Source organism: Gasterosteus aculeatus, chromosome 16 (genome assembly GCF_964276395.1).
Source record: "Gasterosteus aculeatus chromosome 16, fGasAcu3.hap1.1, whole genome shotgun sequence".
NCBI classification, from domain to species: domain Eukaryota; kingdom Metazoa; phylum Chordata; class Actinopteri; order Perciformes; family Gasterosteidae; genus Gasterosteus; species Gasterosteus aculeatus.
The window spans coordinates 18,103,618-18,125,802 of record NC_135704.1 but is presented as its reverse complement, the minus strand read 5'-3'; the positions used below and the strand labels follow the sequence as shown (position 1 = coordinate 18,125,802).

At 48.8% G+C, this 22,185-nt stretch overlaps 1 protein-coding gene across 8 annotated transcripts in view; it reads left to right on the top strand.

Annotated features, from left to right (window-relative positions):
- kalrna (kalirin RhoGEF kinase a) overlaps positions 1–22,152 on the top strand; it is a 72,365-nt gene extending 50,213 nt beyond the window's left edge. For 2 of the 8 annotated variants that reach the window (XM_040200841.2, XM_040200843.2), the window contains exons 41-68: positions 5,578–5,784; positions 5,919–5,998; positions 7,841–7,987; positions 8,195–8,290; positions 8,485–8,603; positions 8,964–9,030; positions 9,189–9,292; positions 9,389–9,458; positions 9,540–9,626; positions 9,787–9,879; positions 9,991–10,041; positions 10,132–10,209; positions 10,308–10,493; positions 11,003–11,174; positions 11,895–12,103; positions 12,625–12,908; positions 15,688–15,847; positions 17,071–17,133; positions 17,294–17,321; positions 17,581–17,743; positions 17,863–17,984; positions 18,173–18,304; positions 18,449–18,610; positions 18,829–18,907; positions 19,009–19,060; positions 19,270–19,418; positions 19,497–19,635; positions 19,711–22,152. In XM_040200841.2, the coding sequence (XP_040056775.2) occupies positions 5,578–5,784; positions 5,919–5,998; positions 7,841–7,987; positions 8,195–8,290; positions 8,485–8,603; positions 8,964–9,030; positions 9,189–9,292; positions 9,389–9,458; positions 9,540–9,626; positions 9,787–9,879; positions 9,991–10,041; positions 10,132–10,209; positions 10,308–10,493; positions 11,003–11,174; positions 11,895–12,103; positions 12,625–12,908; positions 15,688–15,847; positions 17,071–17,133; positions 17,294–17,321; positions 17,581–17,743; positions 17,863–17,984; positions 18,173–18,304; positions 18,449–18,610; positions 18,829–18,907; positions 19,009–19,060; positions 19,270–19,418; positions 19,497–19,635; positions 19,711–20,268 (3,857 nt within the window). In that variant the 3' untranslated portion in view covers positions 20,269–22,152. Of the gene's footprint in view, positions 1–1,286; positions 1,502–5,302; positions 5,453–5,577; positions 5,785–5,918; positions 5,999–7,840; positions 7,988–8,194; positions 8,291–8,484; positions 8,604–8,963; positions 9,031–9,188; positions 9,293–9,388; positions 9,459–9,539; positions 9,627–9,786; positions 9,880–9,990; positions 10,042–10,131; positions 10,210–10,307; positions 10,494–11,002; positions 11,175–11,894; positions 12,104–12,624; positions 14,082–15,687; positions 15,848–17,070; positions 17,134–17,293; positions 17,322–17,580; positions 17,744–17,862; positions 17,985–18,172; positions 18,305–18,448; positions 18,611–18,828; positions 18,908–19,008; positions 19,061–19,269; positions 19,419–19,496 lie in introns of those variants that run through there. The other 6 variants (XM_078090610.1, XM_078090611.1, XM_078090612.1 and 3 more) reach the window with 4 other exon arrangements.
- The last annotated feature ends 33 nt before the right edge of the window (positions 22,153–22,185 follow it).

The following is a 22,185-nucleotide window of genomic DNA, read 5'->3' as shown; positions in this document are numbered from 1 at the left end:
TATTCAAATATTCACTTAATCCTTAAAATAATGAGGCAGTAAAGTAAAGCGAACCTTTCAAAATAAATTCAAATAATGACTTCTGTTAAAACAATGATATATTACGTTACTTTCTAATTGTAATTACTTAATACATATCGTGAAATAGTATTAAAATAATAGTATATTAATAGAGTTATTCAGCAAATTGTCTCTAAATTCATATTCACATTGAAGTGCTCTGAGCAACGATGTAAGAAGGTTCTGCTGTGACTTTTGTTTTTTTCAGTCTCCTTGTTGGGGGACGCCACTAACAGGTTACCATAGTTACACACACACCCCTGCAGAGGGCGCTGTCGGGTCGCGTGGGGCCATTCAGCTTTCCAGTAGCTTTCATCGGTAGCTTTTGGGGAAAGCAAATCCCACAGTGTTATTATCCTATGATCATCTTTGCATTCCAGTAGCCGTAAACGTCCTCCCAGAAACACACACGCACACGCACACGCACAGACTCGGCTCTCCTAGTGTAACTAGTATAACTGGCCGCCCTGGTACAGTTGCGTCACGTGTGGGTGATTCCTCTCCACCGTGGACACGCACACGCCGGCGGATCAGCTGCTTTGCCTGACGCTGCCGCGCCGTGTTTTATGCTCTTGCTGATGAAAGGGATGTTTTGTGTTTCTGCAGAGAGATGCAAATGGGACAACAGCAGCCGCCACACAGGGAAATAAACTCACAGGCACGCACGCACACACACACACACACACGTATGTTTAAGACACACTAGACAGTAGAAAACGAAGCCGGCTGAAAAGATTAATTAGTGACTGGTCTTTGTTGTCCTCCAGAGAGGCTGTGGAGACACGGAGGACTTTGACTGAACAGATGAGTCCCGGTGCAGTTTGTAGGTCCCGTGAAGGAGGGCCGAGGCTTCTACTGTGCTGGGGTCGCTCTCGCTTCTCTTTGACGTGGACAAAGTTTGTCCTCTTGTTTAGGACGTCGCTGCGGTAGAAAGACCTTGTGAGTCTTTAAGGCGCCCTGCGGGTGGTGTGCGCTCACAGCGGCTGTGGTTGCGTGTTATTTCCTGCTGCAGAACATCAGCCGAAGTTCATTTGTGTGTGAAATGGGCCACTGCAGGAGGACGCACGATCATTAACCCCGACTTCTGTCCCAGACAGAGGGTAAGGGAGCGTGTGTGTGTGTCTGTGTGTGTGTGCGCGTGTGTGTGTGTGTGTGTGTGTGTGTGTGTGTAGGCTCCGCCTCTGTCTCCTCCTACCTGGTTCCCTCCCTCCGAGGTGAATGTCAGCAGTGTGGACCTGAAGCTGCCGGCGTTCACACGCCCTCAGTCAGTCACTCCGTCGGCGCGACCGGCTTCAGCGGTTTGAGTCAGGCGGCCCGAACCAGAGGGAGAGGTGTGTGTGTGTGTGTGTGTGTGTGTGTGTGTGTGTGTGAAGGAGGATGAAGCGACATTGCTGTGGATGGATCCTCAGCCGCTGCTGCTGCTGCTGCTACAACACCACAGGTGGGCCACTTGTGTGTGTTTGCTACGTATGTGTGTGTGTGTGTGTGTGTGAGTGTGTCTATTGTATGCTTGAGATGTTTGGTCAGTATCGTGTGTGTGTGTGTGTGTGTGTGTGTGTCCTTCATCGATGACAAACACAGAGTATATAAACAGTGGTGCCGTACGGGAACAGAAAATGAAGACTTTGTGAGTCAGAAAGTTGTGTCTTACAGAGACAGTTTCTGTCTTTGTCTCGGTGGAGAATGTTCGATTGCGCAATCAGTTTCCCACAATTAAGTCATCCTCTGCACAAGGTGTGTGTGTGTGTGTGTGTGTGTGTGTGTTTTAGAGCGCAGCAGGTTATGCCAAAGGCTTAAAGGCGTCTCCGCCGCAGTGGTCTCTGCAATCACTTCCTGAACCCCCGCGACCGTCCCCACGTCTCTGAAGGACCTGTCACCATGTCCCCGGGGGACATGAGCGGTGGGCCGGGCGTCCTGCAGAGGACACTGCCCCGGCCCCGTCGGCCCGGGGCCGGGTCCTGCCTCTGATACAGATCCTGATGGATCTGTATCAACAGGTTCTGTCGTCATGGATACCAGTTCACCGTGGGAACGGAAGGTCCCGGGTCCTGCAGTCTTCTCCGCGAGGGACTGTGGCGTTTGTTTGAGTTTCGGGTCTGTGCTTGGTTGGTTTTGGGGGGGCGGGTGCAGCAGTGGGTCCTGCAGTGGCCCATTTCACACACAAATGAACCATTAGAGTCACTTTGTCGCGCTTTTCTGATCAGGGAGCAAGTCTGAGTATTTATATATTTCGGACAGGTCGTTTTGGTTCACTTAAAAAAAAAAAAAAGGCTTTGACAATCCCCTCACTTGGTGGTTATGGTTTTTATTATTTGTTACCCGACTCGAGATGAGAATCACTACTTTATTAAATGAGTTAAATGGGTGATATTTGAGTGGCATGTACACTAATACTGTCAAATACATGTTGTCAATGAGGCTATTGGAGATGGAAAATGCCTTTTGTGTCTCCATCATGGAGGAAGTATTTCTCCCTCAAGCCCGAGGGGGACTGTTATCGCCTCAGTGCGTCTTTGAGAGCACGTGCATAGGTGTGTGTGTGCGTGTGTGTGCGTGTGTGTGTGCGTGCGTTTAACCGCGGCCCGTGTGGACCGGCGGAGGACTTTGAGCCTGCAGTGCCGGGTGGTTTGCAGCTGAACTGGTTCCACTGGTTCCAGCGACGGGTCCACGGTGAGGGCGCCGATCTGGGGTCGCTGCCATTGTTCGCAGAGAGGCGGCGTCTCCGTTTTCAAGAAAACAGAAACCTGTGGGACAGCCGAAGGAAGGACACGAAACTTGATTGCGCCAGGAATTACAAATATGTTTGTCGATTTAACAGGCTTGGTTAGTTGTGTCTAGTCCAGTGCAAAGCATCTCAGTGGACTACATGTGTCATTTCATATATATATATATATATATATATATATGAAATGAACAGCTGTGTGTCTTTCTATAGATCGCTGCCTGGTTGATTGATTTATCCTTATGACGTTACGTTTTTTTTTTTTTTTTTGCAGCGTTGTCTCTTCAAAATAAACCTCTTAACCTCTTAAAAGTCTTAACCCGCTTGGTGCTGACTTGTCAAGTTTATTTGCTCAGTCAGCGTGATGTTGTGCGTTTTTTTTTTTTTTGTGAAATAGGTAAGGTGCAAGACCGAGCGAGGTATGAGCGGAATGTGCCCCCCTCCAGATTACTGTCCCTTCTGGTCATGGAGTGAAAAGCATGATGGGAGGAGAGCGAGCGGCAAAACACGACTGCAGTACTTTTCACATGACTCTTGTGTACTTGCCGTACCACGTAGCGTTGCACTGGTTTCATTTTTGTGTGTGTGTGCGTCTTGAGCACAGCGGCTCTGAGTTTCAGTACTCTCTTGTCAATGCAGGCATTCATAGACAAAGTGTGTGTGTGTGTGTGTGTGTGTGTGTGTGAGAGCGCGACCCCTGTTCTGTTGCATTCAGACCACTAGTTTGGTATCTATAGACCGGAGGTCAGATCTGTGTGTGTGTGTGTGATTAAAGCTACTGAGTGATGGGGATTCTCACAGTAGGCCGTCTGTCTTTCTGTCGGCGGCTGAACAAAAGCTTCCTTGTTTGGTCTCACCTGACTTTGTCCGTCTGTGCGACACCGCTGTACTCTGGGTAGTACGTGTAGTGTGCGCAGTACTCCCTCCTTCAAATACCTCCTCTTCAAAGAAGCAAGAAATACTCTTGGACAGCCCCCCCCCCCCCCCCGAGGAGCCCAACGTGAAAGTGACATAAAGTGCGTCCTGCCGCGTTGAGTCAAGCGTGACGTCACCGACGCCGGACGAGAGACAAACCCGGACGTCCGGATGGAGAGCGAGAGTCGTCTGGTGTTCATTTACCACAAAGGTTCTTTGTCCCCAGATGTTCTGGTCTGCTCGATGGCGACCCGAAGAAGAAAGATCGAGGGGTGTCCATTAAGTGTGTGAAGAAGACAAATGGAGGACATCACTATTCCGCGGCCACGTGACCTCGCGTCGGCCCGTTCCGCTGCGTCATCTCTCTCGCTCTTATCAGTCGGCCCCGTCGCTCAGTCGTGCGTCTCGGTCGCCAGGGGCCCCTCGGCAACCGCCGTCGCCTGGTGACGTCTTTGCCTCCCTTAAAAACCGCGCGGCTGGAACCGCTCGATGGCGCTCCGGGGGGGGGGGGGGGGCGGCGCGGCGAGGGGAGGGCGGCTCAAGCCCCGCGGCGGGGTGTTTGCCTCGTGTCTTGTGTTCTGTGAAATGTATTAGCGCTGCCTTTGGCGTGTGCAGAACTACTAGGTTGCATCGGCTGTTTTGTGTTGCATTGTGGGTAAATTGCGTCACCTTCGGAGCTGTGGCATTAAGGGTCCAGCGAGGTCACGAGCGCCTAGCTGCCGCGCTAGCAGAGCAGCAGCTATTTGGCTGGACAAACATTTGATGAAGTTTGGAGATTTCTGGAAAGTTTAAATGCAACAAATGTGTTTGTGTTGCGGGGGGGGGCGGGACTTGTGACCTACCAGTTTGTTTCAGCTTTTGCCAAAGGAGACGCCACGTTTTCCATCCACATCCAGTCTTTTGTGTAGTTCTATCCACGTATGTTTGGTAGATCCACTCAGCAGGGCTACGTCTCCCTCTCGTGAGCGCTACAGCGAATCAGAGGCCATTTTTGTCTCACAATCAGATAAGAACTGAAACGGCCACCAGTGATCCGCGCCATTAGCCTGCGGCGCCAAGAAATGAGCCCATGAAGAGGCAGGTAGGGGAGACCGGTGACATTCGGGGGAAAAAGGGTGCAAGTAAAAGCATGGCTATGGTCTAGTGATCATTTATTTATTTCTATATAGTATCTATATATCAAAATAAACAAGCTTTTTGCAAGTTGTTGACCTGATGTGACTTGTAATACTTCCAAGAAGTGATTTTTATGGAATGTTTTTGCGCCGCCTGCAGCTCAACAACAGACATTTTTGTGAAAGTGGAAGACAGTCGGTTAGAAAGCACAAAGCGAGAGGAGGGAGGGAATAAATAAAGAGAAAGGAAGGTAAATAAAAAAGAGGGCGGGACTTCCCATTCATGCAGAGCGGGGACCCCTCGAGATACTGTTGACCCTTGACCTTCCATTTCCTGTTTGAAACAAACGACCGACACCACAGCAGCCGCTACCCACAGCTCCCAGCTGATCCACACACACACACACACACACACGGTCTGTTGTGTTAACAGAAAAGGCAACGATGCTTCAGGCCGGTCTGGTTCCAAATATTTTGATGTGACACGAGAGCAGCTGTAAAACCCGTTTTATTTATTTACTTTATTAAGCGGAAGACTCACCTGGATCTGAGTTTCCCTTCACCACATTCAAAACATGACGCAGTGATGTAAAAACGGGACAGGCAGGAGAAATGTTAGATCAGCTCTACTTGCATGAAGGTCAGTTGTAGTCTTTCAAAATAAAAGCCACTTCCATATTTCGTGTCGAGGCTTTTCATCTTCCCACTGACCCCAACGGCGGCTTTTTTGCCTTCAAGCTCCCTAAACGGTTTGACTTCTTTCAGAAAACTACGCCGTCAGCGGCCCCGATGGAAAGACTGAGTCCGTGACCAACCTCCAGCCGCAGCCGTCCCTCAACTCGCTGCAGTCCAGCTCTCCGGGCCCCAAGCGCTCCACGAACACTCTGAGGAAGTGGCTGACGAGTCCGGTGCGCCGCCTCAGCCACGGCAGCTCCGTCAAGAAGCTCCCCGGCAACAAACAGAAGAAGGGCGGTGAGGGCTTCACCAACGCTCGCGCACCACGGGGGGGGTCTGGGGGGGGGGGGGGGGGCTTTGGGACACACATTGTATTTATTTGCATTGAATCTGTTGTCTTGACTTCAAGCAAACCTTTATCTTGAATGCAGGAACAGGAAGAGAGGAAAGCAGGAAAAGTATTGACCTCGGACAACCTGACCCGAACCAGCCGGATGACATCATCGATGAGGTAAGCAGTGATATTTATGGGGAGCGTTTCCTCCGCTGTGCTTCCTGTCTTTTGATGAATTCAGAATAAGATGCCATTCAGGAGGAGATTTTCTCTGATGGGAAAATGTGAATTACCTAAAATGATTCATTCCCTAAACCAGCTGACCAGCTGTGGATCTTATTTTTCCTTATTTTCTATTTTAGAGAGCTTCCACGTGTTTTTGGAACACGTTTTGGATGCTGCAGTACGTTTGCATCAGCTGTGTTTGTAGGCAAGGTTAAAAATACACGATCCAATACACCGAATGCAAATTGTCGAAACACCGTCGGGGCACAATTCCTCGTTCAAAGGTATGCGTTGCCTGCACACCCGATTTACGGCTCTTATCTGTTCCTGTACACAACGCCTCTGTGGTCAAAGGTAATCCATCGGCTGCTTCCCCCCGGGGGGCGCGTAGGCCGAGAGGTCGAACGGGGTCCTTCTCCGCACTCGGCCTTCTGCTACCCAGTGGGCCCAGTTTGGAGAAACCAATGGATCTTTAGACACTCGTTATATTTAGAATACTTCACTTTTGACGCCAGACTCCATGAACATAAACGGCCATTTCACCTCGCGGGAGACAGGAAAGGAAGCGAGGAAAGGAAGAATCATGGTTTGTTTGTGCAACCAAACTGGAAATCAGTCTTTTATTTCCGCGTCGGACAAATGTGAAATGATACTATTATTTAAAAAATAATAAGAAATATGACATACACTTTAACCAATGTGGATTTTCTTGTTTTTGAAAATGTTTCTTCCCATGTGAGTCTTTCTATTTCAATTCAATTCATTTTATTTTGTATAGCCCATAATTACAAATTTGCCTCAGAGGGCTTTACAGTCTGTACACATACAACATCCTCTGTCCCGAAACCCACCATCGGCACAGGAAAAACTCCCCGAAAAATGAAAAAACCCTTCCAAGAGGGAAAAAAGGGAAGAAACCTTAGGGAGAACGTCAGAGGAGGGATCCCACTCCCGGGATGGACAGACTACAATGGATGCCATGTGTACAGAATGAACAATGTATAAAACATGCAATTCCTATGACAGAAATGATTCAAGTAGTTGTGAGTAGTAAGCCAGGCGCACAGCAGGACCACTGCAGGGGCAACCACCATCACATAGAACCACCATCACATAGAACCACCATCACATAGAACCACCATCCACAGAAGCCTGTGGGGAAGGAGGGCACAGAGATTTTAGGAGAGGGTAATGTCGGTTTATGAGTAAAGTAATATGATTAATATCTAAAATAATGATGATGATGGCAGCAGCAGGCGTCAGCATGGCCACGGTAGGTGTCAGGACCAGGGTCCCGAAGGAACCACGATCTACGGAGACCTGATAGGGGAGAAAGCACAAAAAAAACTCCCGGAAAGAAGCTGAATTAGTCATGTGCATTAATAAAACGTGAATTGTTGTAGAACGAGAGCGTGAGAGAGGAGCTCGGTGTGTCCTAAGAAGTCCCCCGGCAGTCTAAGCCTATAGCTATTTCTTTTCTCCAAACCATCTCTTCATTCTGTGTCAATTGTCACATTGAAACAATCAAATGACCATAACCACCAGTATTCCTTTATCTGTGATTCATCAGCACTTCCCCCAACTTGACTCCGCATCCTCCTGCTGCGTTGCTCATTCGAGGAGGTTTGACCAAGAAGGAGTCTCGGCCTTTTCGATCACTTCGTGCTTTTGATGAATGAACTGGATTAATGGTTGAAATGAGCAGTCGTGGGAGAAATAGGACTTTTTATTTTGCATTTCTAGTTGAATTTTGTGTGTGTGTGTGTGTGCGTGTGTGTGTGTGTGATCCTCCAGGGGTCCCACGGTAAGGAGAGCAACCTCCTCTCTAGGACCCCCTCTGGGATGCAGAGCGGTGGGGAGGAGGAGCAGGACGAGGAGGCCCACAACCCTCTGCCCCCCCCCATGGAGATCATCAAGGACTCCTCGGCTCAGGACGACAAGGTGAGCCGGTGCACAGAGGGGGGGGGGGGGGGGGGGCTAATGACTGGCTGTAACATCTGTCGAACCGCCTGCAGCGTTTCTCTTTGGTCTTTGAGCGTAAATACGAACCGCTCTCCTCTCTTTCTCTGCGTTTTTTCCCTTCCCGCCTTCTCTCCTTCACTTCCAATCCCTCTGACCCTGCTGGTCTTCTCTCTCTTACCCTCTCAGTCTTCATCCTTGCTAACGTCTCTGCAGTCGTCCTCTGAGGTGCCCAGCGCCGCAGAGCTGGTTAGCGCCATTGAAAAACTGGTTAAAACCAAGATGGTGAGTGGGTATGATCGTGTGCGTTGGTCGTACACACGAGCAGTTTCACGCATTCAATTTCAATTTCAATGTGCCGAACCGGAAGTGGTAGAGAATCGTTTCTCGGCTTTCCTGAATGTGACTAATAATTCTGAAAAGTGGACGAGCGGGCGGCGGGTTCGCCCGCCTCTAAACGCTGCCCCTCCCCTCTTCAGACTCTGGAGCCCGGAGCGTACCCCGGCTTCTCGCCTCTGTCCCCACCGGAACAAACCACCGCCGTCCAGCCCCGGAACCCTGAGCTGGAGCAGAGAGCCAAAGCCATGAGAGGACGCATGTGAGTGCCGTTAGTTCCACTGCCACAGCTGGGTCCATCACAACAGCTACTACTGTCTGTGCAAGGGTGTAGCTTCCACCCGCGGCCATTTGCTTCTGAGGGAACCTGTTTTGGAACAAAGGCTTTTTCGAGGGTTCTTTGAATGAGGAAGCAGACCTCAACGCCTATGATGCTGTTATGGAACCACGTTGGGTTTTAGACGAGACCCTTTGAACAGAAACGAGTGTTCTTGGTCAAACCCCATGTGTGGCTTGTGGACGAAAGCCTACAGTGTAAATGTTCTGGGTAGAAGCTCTTGAGGGGGGTTTTGTTAGCACCATTGTTTTTTCTTCAGCCGATTTCCCTGATGGTTCTGCGCAGGTTTGTCCTGAAAGAGCTGATTCAGACGGAGAAGGACTACGTCAAAGACCTGGGCATCGTGGTGGAGGTGAGACAGACAGCTTGAGGCGTAGTGGTTAAGGGTCAAAGGGATTTTAGATGGAAAAGGCCAATAATAACGCTGTTATTCCACACCGCGCAATCGTCCCACGGTATGTACAAACGGCAACCCCCCCTGAACACGGCGACCCTCTTTTACCCCCGCAGTGCTTCATGAAAAAGATCGAGGAGAAGGGCGTCCCCGACGACATGAAAGGGAAGGACAAAATCGTCTTCGGGAACATCCACCAGATCTACGACTGGCACAGAGAGTAAGTGGGACTCGCGTGTGATGAAAGCTCTTTTGGACGTAAACGTAATGTGTGCAAAGAGCCCCGTTGGAAACGTCCCACCTCTGTCTCCGGCAGCTTCTTCGTCGGAGAGCTGGAGAAGTGCCTGGAGGACCACGAACACCTTCCTGAGCTCTTCATCAAACACGTGCGTGAGGCGTTGTGAGCGATGAGGGCGATGACCTTTGTGCTGTTGAAATGGATTTGACCCGGATGATGTTTGTTACAGGAAAGGAGACTCCACATGTACGTGATTTATTGTCAGAATAAGCCGAAGTCAGAGTTCATTGTTGCAGAATACGACACCTTTTTTGATGTAAGTGACATTTTTTGGGCTCTCTATGTCCATGTTAGATAAGCTTTTGAAGCTGTTCAAAATTGGCTTACTTAAAAAATGGCATTTAACTGACCAAATGTACGTAAGAGGAGGACAAATGGATAAAAATGAAGTCTTTTGTTTCGATAATCTCTTCCAGGCAATCCAGCAGGAATCCCAGTCCAGGTTTACCATCAGTGACTTCCTCATCAAACCAATCCAGAGAATTACCAAGTACCAGCTATTGCTGAAGGTATCATGCATATATATGCTGGTTGTTGGTTGGAAGCAAAGAGGACCTCTTTATGTGCCTGACTATTGGTTGAAGTTGGAGTGTTAATGTTGCGTTCATGTTGCTCTCAAGGACTTCCTGAAGTACAGCTCTAAGGCCGGCATCGACTGCGAACAAATCGAGGTAAAATCTTGTGCGTTCAAAGACTCGTCTGAATCCGGGCGCTTTTTATTTGAACTAATTGTGAAACGTCTCCCTCTCTGGCTCCCACAGAAAGCGGTAGATTTGATGTCTCAGGTCCCTAAGCTGTGTAACGACATGATGAATTTGGGTCGGCTGCAGGGATACGAGGTATGTTTTCCTCTTCGGCACTCGGCCCGGTGCACCCTCCACCCGTCCACGTTCATGATTTTGATCAAACTGTGTTGACCGACCCCCTCTCTCTGCAGGGCAAGCTGATGTGTCAGGGAAAGCTGCTGCAGCAGGAGACCTTCTTTGTGATTGAGCAGGACACCGGCGTCCTGTCGCGCTCCAAAGAACGCCGGGTCTTCCTCTTCGAGCAGATCGTCATCTTCAGCGAGCTGCTCAGGAAAGGATCGTCCACGCCGGGGTACCAGTTCAAGAAGAGCATCAAGGTGAGCGGAGGAGAGAATATTAGTGATGCATGTTGTTAAAGGGCTGCTGATTCTAATTTAACTTTTGGAGTTAGAACTACATTTGCAGTCATTTCATTACATTTTATTACAGGTCATTTAGCTGACGCTTTTATCCAGAGCAACTTGCATTGCATTTCTAACCCATGGTTTTTACATTTTTGCCCGGGGAGCAATTAGGGGTTAGGTGTCTTGCTCATGGACACTTTGACATGGGACATGGGGGAGCCAGGGTTCAAACCGCCAACCTTGCGCTTCCTTTCATTTTGTTTAGAGTAAATACAGAGGTTTTTGTCCACTTCAGCCAAGCATAAAACTGTGAAAATCTATGGTGTTATGCTGAAAATAAGCCTGGAAGACTAATTAAATGTCATGGGAAAAAAAAGAAACACTTAAAGAAATCAATACAAACTAGTTCATTTTGTTGTGAGTTGACTGAACCTTTAAGCTAGTCCTACCACCACTTCACCTCCTTCCTTCCAACCGTACAGGTGTGCTTCCTGGGTCTGGAGGAAAGCGTGGACAACGATCCCTGTAAGTTCGTCTTGTCGTGTCGCGGCTCGTCTGATCGCTTCACGCTGCAGGCCGCCAATGTCGACATCAAGCAGATCTGGGTCCGACACATCCAGGACGTGCTGGATGCTCAGAGCAACTTCCTGTCTGGTGAGGAATCAAGCAGGCAAAGTTTGGACAAAATGTCCAAATATGTTGTACGTATATTATACGTGGTGAAAAAATGTCGTGAATAAGTCTAAAAATATTAGGAGAAAAAATATCATGGAAAAAAATCCAAAATATTAGGTCAAAAAAAGGTGTGGAAAAAAGTCCCAAAATATTATAAGTAAAAAAATGTAAGGTTGGGTATAGATGGGTTAAAAATGTCCACAAATATTAGGTCTCAAAAAAATTGGGGGAAAAAAAAGCCAAAAATATTAGGTCCAAAAATGTATGGAAAAAAGTCACAAAATTTTAGGTTGCAAAATTTTAGGTCGAAAATGTTTTGCAAAAAAATTCCAAGATATTAGGTCAAAAAACGTGTGGAAAAAATCCAAATTATTAGGTCAAAAAAAGGTGAGTAAGTCCCAAAATATTAAGTAAAAAAATGTATGGTCAGGAAAAGATGGGTTGAAAATGTCCACAAATATTAGGTCGCAGAAAAATTGGGGGAAAAAAGTCCAAAAATATTAGGTCGGAAAATGTTTTTGAAAAAAAGTCCAGAAATATTAGGTCCAAAAATGTATGGAAAAAAAAGTCAGAAAATTTTAGGTCGCAAAATATTAGGTCGAAAATGTTTGGGGGAAAAAAAGTCCAAAAATATTGGGTAGAAAAATGTTATGCCAAAAAAAGTAATAAAATGTATAACTGATCTGCATGTGATTTTAGCTCTCCAGTCCCCCATTGAGTACCAGAAGGAGAAGGGCAGCAGCTCCTCGCTGAACAGAAACCGCTCGTCATCGGGGAACCGACCGTCCGTGGGGCATCACAGCCGCCCGTCGTCGGCGGTCGGGTTTGGTGAAAAGGAGGCGGAGCGAGGGAGGACCCCGATTAGGGTGTCTACCTCAAACGGCGGGTCGACGTGCTTCGAGTCCAGGGTGAGTTCCTGCAGACGGCCTTGACTTCCAACTGGATTGTTGCTATCTACTAAGCATACTTGTATTTTAAAACGGCCGGGGTTCCTCAGGGTGTAGCTTTAAACTTGTGGCTCTGTTTCATTTTCCACTTTTTCACTAAAGACTGCAGCAGAAAGCGGGTCGACTAGGACATGTAGCCCACTTTTCTGCCTTCATTCTGTCTGCTCATTGTTCCCTGAAAGCCAAGGGTAAAATCTGGGCTACTGCAGGTGTAGCAACACACTGTGTGGGTTTATATTTACACACACACCCAACCTACTTTGACTGAATCTTTGAGGCCCTTTATATCTGACAAGCGCAACTAGCCTCCGGGGGGCAGATCCAAATGTCTTTGCACCATTCTTTTTGTGCCGTATGTCAAATCTTCAGGCTTTTATTTTTTCCCCTTCTTCGGCTCAGGTTGACTCGCCTTAACCACGTCCTCACTTGACCTTCACCCTCTCCCTCTGTCATTGTTCTCCTTCCTGTCCTCTCCTCCTCAGGACTTTGACGGCGGCTGCAACGGCGTCTCCTCCACCATGTCGGTCTCCCGGGACTACTCGGCGCTCAAGGAGAACGAGATCTGCGTCAGTCAGGGAGAGACGGTCCAGATCCTGGCCACCAATCAGCAGAACATGTACCTGGTCTACCGGCCGGCCAACAGCCAGTCGCCGGCCGCGGAGGGCTGGGTGCCGGGACACATCCTGGGCCCGCTCACAAAGCCCATAAAAGACTCCGCTTCCACCTCCTCCTTCTCGGCGGCGGTGGCCGACGCCAACAACATCAAGTAAGTCCACCCCCCCCCGGCACCTCTTTACCTAAAGACAGACGCACTTCTGGTCGGGCTTCAGACCAAGCACTCGGATTGGATGAGAGATTGGAGGTGACCAACTCTTGTCTACCTGTTTTTTTTCAGTTCCGTTGTTTTATCCACTTTCATCCCCAGTTCCTAAGCCCCCCCCCCCTTTCCTTTGGGAATGAACACTCGGAGGCTTTTTTTTTTTTTAATTCCTGACTTTGTCTTGTTGCTCCTCGGAGGTAAAATGTACAGAACTGGTCTCTTACCGCCGGTCGTGCTGCTGCAGTGACAGTTTTATCTCCGTTGGTTCCGTGGCAACTTCACCAAAACGGATTTCAGGCTTGCAACAGAACCTTAACACACACACACACACACACGCACACGCACACGCACACTGATTCCTTTCCATGTGATCAAGTTCTGAGGATTTATCACACAGAAATAGACTGGATAGAAAATATTGTAACTCGTAGCCAACTGGATATCAGAGCGAGAACCATCGAGACTCGCGTGGAGCTAAAACCGGACTCTTATTTCAGTTCCTAACACCCTGATTTCTTTCTTTTTTTTGTATGTATTTCATTCTTTTCAGTTTTTGAAAAATCAAAGCAAAACTCACCTGGGGCATTCAGGTGGACTCCGCCCCGTTCTCCGCAGTGGAGAAGTTTATTTTGTTGTCTGTGGCAATCTAAACACAAGTTTTTGTTTATTTCTCTTGTTGTTGTTTCAGCCTTGTTAATTATTATTTTATTTTACACACAAAGTGGGGTTGTTTTCCTTACGTGTTGATTTTGTACATTAATGTCGGCAGTTCACTGTACAAAGTTCGTCTTGTTTTTTTTTTTTGTTTTTTTTTTTACCAAAGTTCTAGAACATTCCTGTTTAAAAACAAAAAAATCCCGTTTGCACTATTTAAGATAAAAATATCAAGAAAAAATATGTCAGGCTGTGCAATATGTTGCGTTTAATGGCAACGGTCAGCATTGTTGTTAGTCTAATACTAATGATTTTAAATGTCTTTTAAATATGTAAAATAAACCTTTTGGACTTGAGCATGAGTTAGCAAAGCGACGTGAAGGTGAAGCTGTTTTGTTCTGCGGTAGGCTGAAGATGATTGTAGTTTTTAATATTTGTAAATAAACTACAACAGCAAACATTAAAGTGAGCGCTCTGCCTGCTTCTGTGTGCACGTCGTACCGTTAGATGGAGACGCTCTGTTTAAAGGGCCAGTGTGGAACATTTTAGGGGACCTATTGGCAAATTATTTGATTTTCACAACTATGTTTTTACTCGTGTGAAACCACTTGTTTTCATTAGCTTAGCATGAGTAATCTAAATATAGAGTAGGGCCTCTCCGGAGTCCGCCAGCAGAGCGTACACACCGGCCCTTTAAGGAGAAGGATTCAGGTGACTAAAGGGGTTTCGCAGGAGGACGATACAGACATCAAATCAAGAATTACTCTGTTTTAAAAGGTTGCCGTATCAAGCATCCTCTGAAGAAAATAGGACTGAAAGTGAATATATGACTATTTTAGGTATAACATCACTGAAGCTGCATCTTTCCCCTCTATGTTTAATTTCACCTTATTGTATTTTGTTGTGACATTTTCTTTAACCTTGTTTATTTCAGTTTTTACTAACAACGGTTTGACACTCCACAGAAGGCACAAACTCGAAACATGAATTCAAAAGGTTTTGAAGAGCTGAATGCTTTAACGTCCGTTCAACACGAACATTTTTCATGTTCTTGAACCCCCCAAAAAATATGAATCCCGATGAGTCTGCAGGAGGCACAGGTGTGATTCTCCACTACGGCTCACAGTTGTGTCTCTGGCTGAGTGCTAGACGAAGGTACGGTACGCTGCCACCTCTTTCCTCGGGTCACACTTTATCTCCAGGCCGAATGTCCTCCTGTCCCACTGTCCTTCCTTTCCTGTCTCTTAATGGACCAGAAGGGTCTGGCTGCAGCTTCAGGCAACAGCGACCCCGCCAGGAGCCTCTGCTACAACACACACACACACATTTAGAGTGTGCAGACGTGCTGTCCAACGCGATGGAAGAGAGAAACTACGCAGACAGAAATAATCAACAACACACCATTCTAAAGAATCCATCAATCATAAAGTCATATATGTGAAGCAATTCTGTCCATTTCATGGTATAGATTTTTAATAAATATTGTTTGAGATTCTTTCATATATTTATTTCTGAAACCTTTTGTAATTGCTGAATATCATTAACTATTGTAGTTCAAAAGCCAAATGCTTTTTTGAATTCAAATTCCTGCCTAATTCAAATGCACTATAAAACACATTATGAAGCTTTATTTTGTATAAAGTTGGCTAAAGTTTTTACTGTAATGATAAAGTTCATTAGGTGGCAGAAATCTGCCCCCATGAACATGAGGGATAGCAAAGGTTCTACTAGTAGCTAGTTAGCATAGCTTGCTTGTGCGCGTGTATAATATATATATATATATAAATATTTATTATTGTGTTGTATCCTTTGACCATTCTTTTAGTTGAGTAGCAGTGTTTCCTTGCTAGCCTCGTAAAGGTCGGTTAGCATGCTAGGCTACCATCAAACGTAAAATGAATAATAAGTGATGGGTGTTAGCGTGCAGAGGGACTGGCCCTTTAAGGCGAGGGACGTAGCGCTCCTCTCGGCCCCCTGATGCCGGGAAGGAAGACTGGACGGCCATGTTGGGCCTGCAGCCAGACTTCTCTCTGATTGGCTGGTTGATGTTTCTCGTTCCTGTACCGAACAGGAAGTCTCTGTCATGGAACACGCTGCGTGCCCGGAAGCGCGCCAAGGACGTCTCCTCGTTGGCGGTCAGAGGTCCGGAGAACGGCCTCCTCCGTAAGCCCAAAGAAGGCGGCGCCGCCCCCCCCCCTGTCGCCTCCCCGGCCACCAGGTCAAAGGGCAAAGTGAGTAACGCGGGCTGACGGCGGCACGCCGGTTGACGTCACGTGTGTGCCGAAAACCACTCACCTGCCGCACTTGGTTTTTAGTTTTAACCCCCCTGTGTGTGTGTGTGTGTGTGTGTGTGTGTGTGGTTCTCAACCGGTCGCTGACATAATTTAAATGTAATGTTCATAAAGTACATTTCATATTTATGGAGTATTCATTTAGAACTGGTGCAGAATCGAGATCGGGGGAGTAACCCTTGACCCTGTAAGCCCCGCCCCCCCCGTGCTGCACAGAAGGAGTAAATGAGGATTTATGTCAGCGGCGTGAGATTTTTAAAAGATTATACGCGCTGACAACTATTAAGGCGGCAGGTTTTATTTAAATTGTTTCGCTCTTAACACAGATCCTGAAATGCGCTGACTGGAAAATAAAGCTTGATTTCTTTTTTTTTTTGTGATTTACTTCTCCCTCCTTGTGCACGGATGGAGGTCGAATGATTTTGCAGTGTGTTCCGTAGTGCACTAACATGTCACGGATCACCGTGTCCTCTGCATGTAAGGGTGGTGTGACAGTGCACAACCTTTCCCTCTGCGTTTAACTTTCTATTTAACGGTGAACAGTCCGCTTCACCGTCGCCGGTTTCAGTTCACAACCAGTTTCCACTTATCGAAACGGGAAACGGGATGAATGAGCGCACGGATCCTGCCTCCTGCCAGTACTTGAGATGTATGTTATATTGTGTTGGAACGTCGTAAACACCCAACATATCTACTTCCAATGTGCTTTTAAAAGGACAAAAATCATTTTGGAGAAGTTTCAATGTTTTGTTGAAGCGTTTCCTCGTTGGCCAGTGTGCCGTTTAAAGCGCTTTATCGCAATGCACGGGTTGATCGCTCGCTGGTAAAGTGACTCAGAAGGAAGGGACCTTTTCAGGTGAGTTTCACGCAGATGTTCTTTCACAGCTGGAGTTCCCTTCCTACAAGTTTAAAATGACGCGCCGATTTCTCCCGACATTCATGCTCCTAATCGTCTCTTCGTCCTCCTCACTCCTCTTCTTCCCCCGCGTCATTTTTCTTTCCTCTTTTCTCATCGTGTTTCCTCCCCACTCCTTTGACCCCGTTTCCCTCCTCGTTTCCTCTGTTTACGTCCTTGTTGTGTTTCTTTGGTCGTCCTTTCAACCCCTTTGACTCCCACATCTTTTCCCATTCTTACCCTCCCCTCGCCGCCCGTCCTCCACCAGGACGCTCACACTTCAGACGAGTCCGACTGTGACGATGACCTTGACCCAAACGCCGGCATGCAGGTACGCACGCACTCTATTTACAGGACGTGAGCGCTCGTTGTTCCTAACGAAGAGATTTAGCGACTCGGTGTTCGACAGAAAAGACACAACTCGAGCACTATCTTTACAAAGACAACTAACGCAATTACAGTTCTAACTTTGACCGTGGTCTGTTTTCCAGCTTCTCAACCCAAATTTCATCCAGGAAGGTAAGAGCCGCATGCAGTCTCCCCTCAGATGTAGTGTGAATACAATGTCCTCAAACGCGTTTTGTGCGTCGGACAGCTCTGTTTTCTGCAGCAGGGGAAAGAGAAGGAATATGTTGATGTTGTAATACTCGTCTTGGCCGCGAGAGGCCGCAATCAGCCGTTAAGTGTAGACCAACGCGTGATGGTTCGGCCCCGTCTGAAGTCGACGTCTTCCCCCCGTTTAAACTGGAGGGGTTGGGTGACTTGTCTTGTCGCGCAGTGGCACCAGAGTTCCTGGTCGTCCTGTCGGACGTGGTGTGCGCGTTCGGGGAGACCGTGGTCCTCTGCTGTAAAGTGTGCGGGCGGCCCAAACCCTCTGTCACCCTGAAGGGGCCCGACCAGAACCCGGTGACCAGCAACGCCCGCTTCACCATCGACATCGGGTCAGTGCGATTGGTGCCCTTCGCTTCTTCTGTTGCTCCTGATTTCCACCGATCGTCCTCCTTCTTCCCGCAAATCTGACTCCTCCCACGTTCCTCTTCGACGCGTTCTTCCCCTGCAGGGATACGGGCGACATCTTGTTGAAAATCTGTAACCTGATGCCTCAGGACACCGGCATCTACACCTGCGTTGCCGTTAACGACCACGGCTCTGCCTCCTCCTCCGCCTCCATTAAAGTGCAAGGTGACTCCCTTCTGAAGCCGTGGCTTTGAACGTATAAGGAGTAAAGATGATGCAGTTTTCTGAAACGACAGAGATATTTACCTGGTTCCTTTCAGTCCAAACCAGGTTTTTTTGCTGCCTTTTATGTGTTCTATATATCTACATGCATACATGTATATGACTTTATTTTTCCTTGCCATCCCCTGCAGGCATCCCAGCATCCCCTGGGAGGCCGGTGGCCCAGGAGGCCAGCAGCACCGCGGTGATGATCCACTGGCCGCCTCCGGCCTCCTCGGCTCACTGTGCCGTCAGCAGCTACACCGTTGAGTACAGACAGGAAGGTGTGTGTGTGGGGGGCCGGGGGGGTCCGGGGCCGGGGCCGGGGGGGGGGGGGGGGGGGAAGCTGACCACAACCCCCAAGATCCCACACACCGATCGGCACGTCACTGTCTCTCGTTGTTGTTGTTTCCTCCCTCGCCCCTCAGACTCGTTGCTATGGCAACAGGTGGCCAGCAGCAGAGAGGAGTGCGTTCAGATCGATGCTCTGATCCCCGGAGGTCACTATCAGTTCAGAGTGCGAGCCTCCAACCGCTGGGGGGTCGGCCCGCCGTCCGAGCCCTCCAATATGATCACTCTGCCCAGCAGCAGTAGGTCCACGCACGCACACACACACACACACACACACACGCGCACACACACATACAAAGGTGCGTGAAGTGAGCCCAAAACCTGTTTTCAACTGAATACCTCAACAACAGGTGTTTTCCTTGAAGTTTTGGGACGTGTTTTGGTTTCGCGGAGCCAACCTTGGTTTTGCAGTCTTCATGCTAAGCTAGGCTAACATCATCCCCCGTTCTCTGTCCAGACTCCGGGTACGATGGAACTGGGATCCAGTGGAAAGAAAACTTTGAGTCGACCTTCTCTGAGATGTGTGAGATTGGAAGGTACCTGGTGGCACATTACTGCGTCTCAGCCCACTTGATTCTCGAGACAGAACCAGCGTAGTTTCTAAGGTTTCTGTCTTTTTCCTTGTTTGTGTCACAAGGGGAAGATTTTCTGTCGTGAGAAAATGTCTCAACAAGTCTACAAAGAAAGAGGTAAACTGATTTTTCACTCATTTCGTTAGTCGAGTTCTGTGTTCTTCACATTCCAAATATAAATGAAGTTTTAGTTTTTCCGTTTATTCACGTTATGATTAAATGTGATTTTGAGATATTGTAAGTTGAGATTTAGGCTGTTTGGTTTAGATATTCCTGTTAATTTTCGGATACCGGTACTGTGCTGACTGAACAGTTGTCGTATCCAGGTTGCGGTTAAGTTTGTGAGCAAAAAGATGCAGAAGAAGGAGCAGGTGGCGCACGAGGCGGACGTCCTCCGCCACGTGCAGCATCACCAGCTGGTGGCGCTGTTGGACACGTACGAGTCTCCCACCTCTCTGATGCTGATCCTCGAGCTGTAAGTCCATCTCGATGAAAGCGGCTTCTCCCTCTTTGCGGCGCCTCTGAACGTGAGCTAACGTGCGTGTTTTTGCAGGCTGGAGGACGGCCGTCTGCTCGACTACCTGGTCGCCCACGACGAGCTGATGGAGGAGAAGGTGGCCTTCTTCGTCAGAGAGACGCTGGAGGCCCTGCAGCACCTTCACACCTGCCGAGTGGCTCACCTGGATCTAAAGGTCAGAATCTCAATGGTGAACGCGTGCGCCCGGTACGTTTATTCCACTCGACGCTCCTTTTCTGCACGTCCGCAGCCCGAGAACATCCTGGTGGACCTCCGCTCTCCCACGCCGGGCGTCAAGCTCGTCGACCTCGGCGACGCCGTCCAGCTGTCCGCCCACCGCCGCTACGTCCACCTGCTGCTCGGGAACCCGGAGTTCGCCGCGCCGGAGCTGATCCGCGGGACGCCCGTCTCCGTGGCCACGGACGCGTGGAGCGTCGGCGTGCTGGCCTACGTGGCGCTCAGCGGGGTGTCCCCCTTCCTGGACGAGTCGCCGGAGGAGACCTGCGTCAACATCTGCCGCCTGGACTTCTGCTTCCCGGACGAATACTTCCGCCACGTCAGCCAGGCGGCGCGGGACTTTGTGTCCTCGGCGCTGCAGCAGGATCCCAGGAAGAGGCCGAGCGCCACCTCCTGCCTGCAGCACCCGTGGGTGGGCCGCGGGGGCGCGCACGGGGGGGAGTACTCCAAGACCCCCCTGGACACGACGCGATTGGCCACGTTCATCGAGCGAAGGAGACAACTGAACGACGTTCGGCCCGTGACTAACATCAAAGCGCTGGTGAGCAGCAGCATGGGCAACACGCTGTGACGCCCCCCCCCCCCCCCGGGACCCCCCCCCGCCACCACCCACTGTGCATATGAAGCTCCAGTGGGGAGGAGATGATTGCACCCGATTTCCTCATTGATGAAGGACCCCCTCTGCCCCCGCTGGGCGAAACGTAGATGATGTGAATTCTTTGGCTTCTGTGATATTTAGTTTCTGACCCGTAAACCTTCTAGAACCCAAAGAAACGAGCATTTAGAAAACACACTGTGAGCAGGCGTAACGTCAACATCTTAGTTTATATTTGTAGCTTTTATTTTTCCAGGGACAGACGATATATTGGAGGCGAGAGACCTTTGTGTCAAGGAAGTCTTTTTTTTTTTTTCAGGCCTGTTGCTATGCAACAGACAACTCAACGTATCTGACACATCTGTCGGGGAGGTTGTAACCAACTGAAACCAGATGTGTAGGAGAACCGATGTATGTTTGTCCCCCCCCCCCCCCCCCGGGGAGCCGTAGAAAGACGGCGGACTCAGTGGAGAGGACACGATATTTAATGCAGATACTAAAGGCTCATTCCAAGGTAACGGATGAATATGATTTTGGGTTTCAGGTGGTTGTACACGGCTAAACGTCCGCATTGGTATTGTCATCTCCAGTGACCTTTAACCTTTTTAAAGAGTCTTGCCTGTTTCAAAAAGCGAATGTGACGGATCGCAGCTGAATCAGAGCAGTTGGTAAACGGGGGTTCGGTCGCCGTTCTTGTCCCTGGTCGACGTCTCCCTAAAGGACGCTTTGCTGTGGACCGTCGGTGCAGATTGTTGGGGATCAGGTGGGACGCTTCATGAGGACGTTTGGGCGGAACAAGCGGCTTTTACTCAGTGTTTAACGTGTGCTGGTGTTCATGAGGAAACATTCATTCGTTCATTCTTGCCTCTTTTGGGAGAAATCTTTTCTCCCAAAAATATAAAAGTGTCTCCGACACGGCAGTCAACAAAGAAGGAAAGAATAACCAGATTTAAAAAGAAAACATGAACTCTTTTAAGCTCAACAGCACATAAACAAGTGGAACAGCGATTTAAACCACCAACATTTGAAGGCTTCCTGCAAAAACTGGATTTGAAAGCGTTGGACTTTGCTATAATACGCCTTTATTTATGATGTTTATTTATTTTTAGGACATAAAAGTGAAGTTTGCATGTTGACCCGGAGCAGCCCGGCCTCCGCTTTAGACGAGTTGACACTTGAGGAGTTAGTGGCTGTGCAGCGACGGAGTTTACACCAAATCACGGACTGAACCGGAAACCGCGATGAACTGGGTTAATAGCTGGAGTGAGATGCTGCAGGATCTCCCCCCGGGGGCTCAGGGGCTGCATGGAGACTGGGACCCTACAAGCTGTTCCTTTCGCTGTTTACAAACAAACGTAGAATCATCAGGGAAAACCTGCATGTGAAATCAGAAATCAGGTTAGAAATCGAGTTTCCGTCGGTCTGCCGGCCGCCGTGTGAAGGAAGCGGCCGGAGTGTTTGGGTCCATTTCTCTTGATTCCCACAGAAGAGTCCGTCTGCTGTCTCGTTTCTACTCATGAATGTACAAAAAAAAATGTATAGAAATGTAGAATGTGTCCTCTGCTTTCACAATGCCCCCCCCCCCCCCCCTCCTACCCCCCCTCAGCGAGCATTCAGAGTTCTGCAGCGGTAAGCATTTGTTTCCGTGCAGCCGGGGGTGCAGGACGGAGCAGACACAAGCCGGTCAGGCCTCTGTCGACCTTTTTGTGTAGTAAAACAACACGTGTGCAGTTCCACAGGATGATGTCATCGTCGAGCATGGCAGCAAACCCGCCCCACTTCGGAAAAACGCCCTGATTATCTCTCTTAAAACGTGGTTGAAAATAAACGTGCTGGCGGGTCAACGCTGATGTTGCTAAATGTTGAAAGCGTGAGTCTCTTTGTTAACTGATG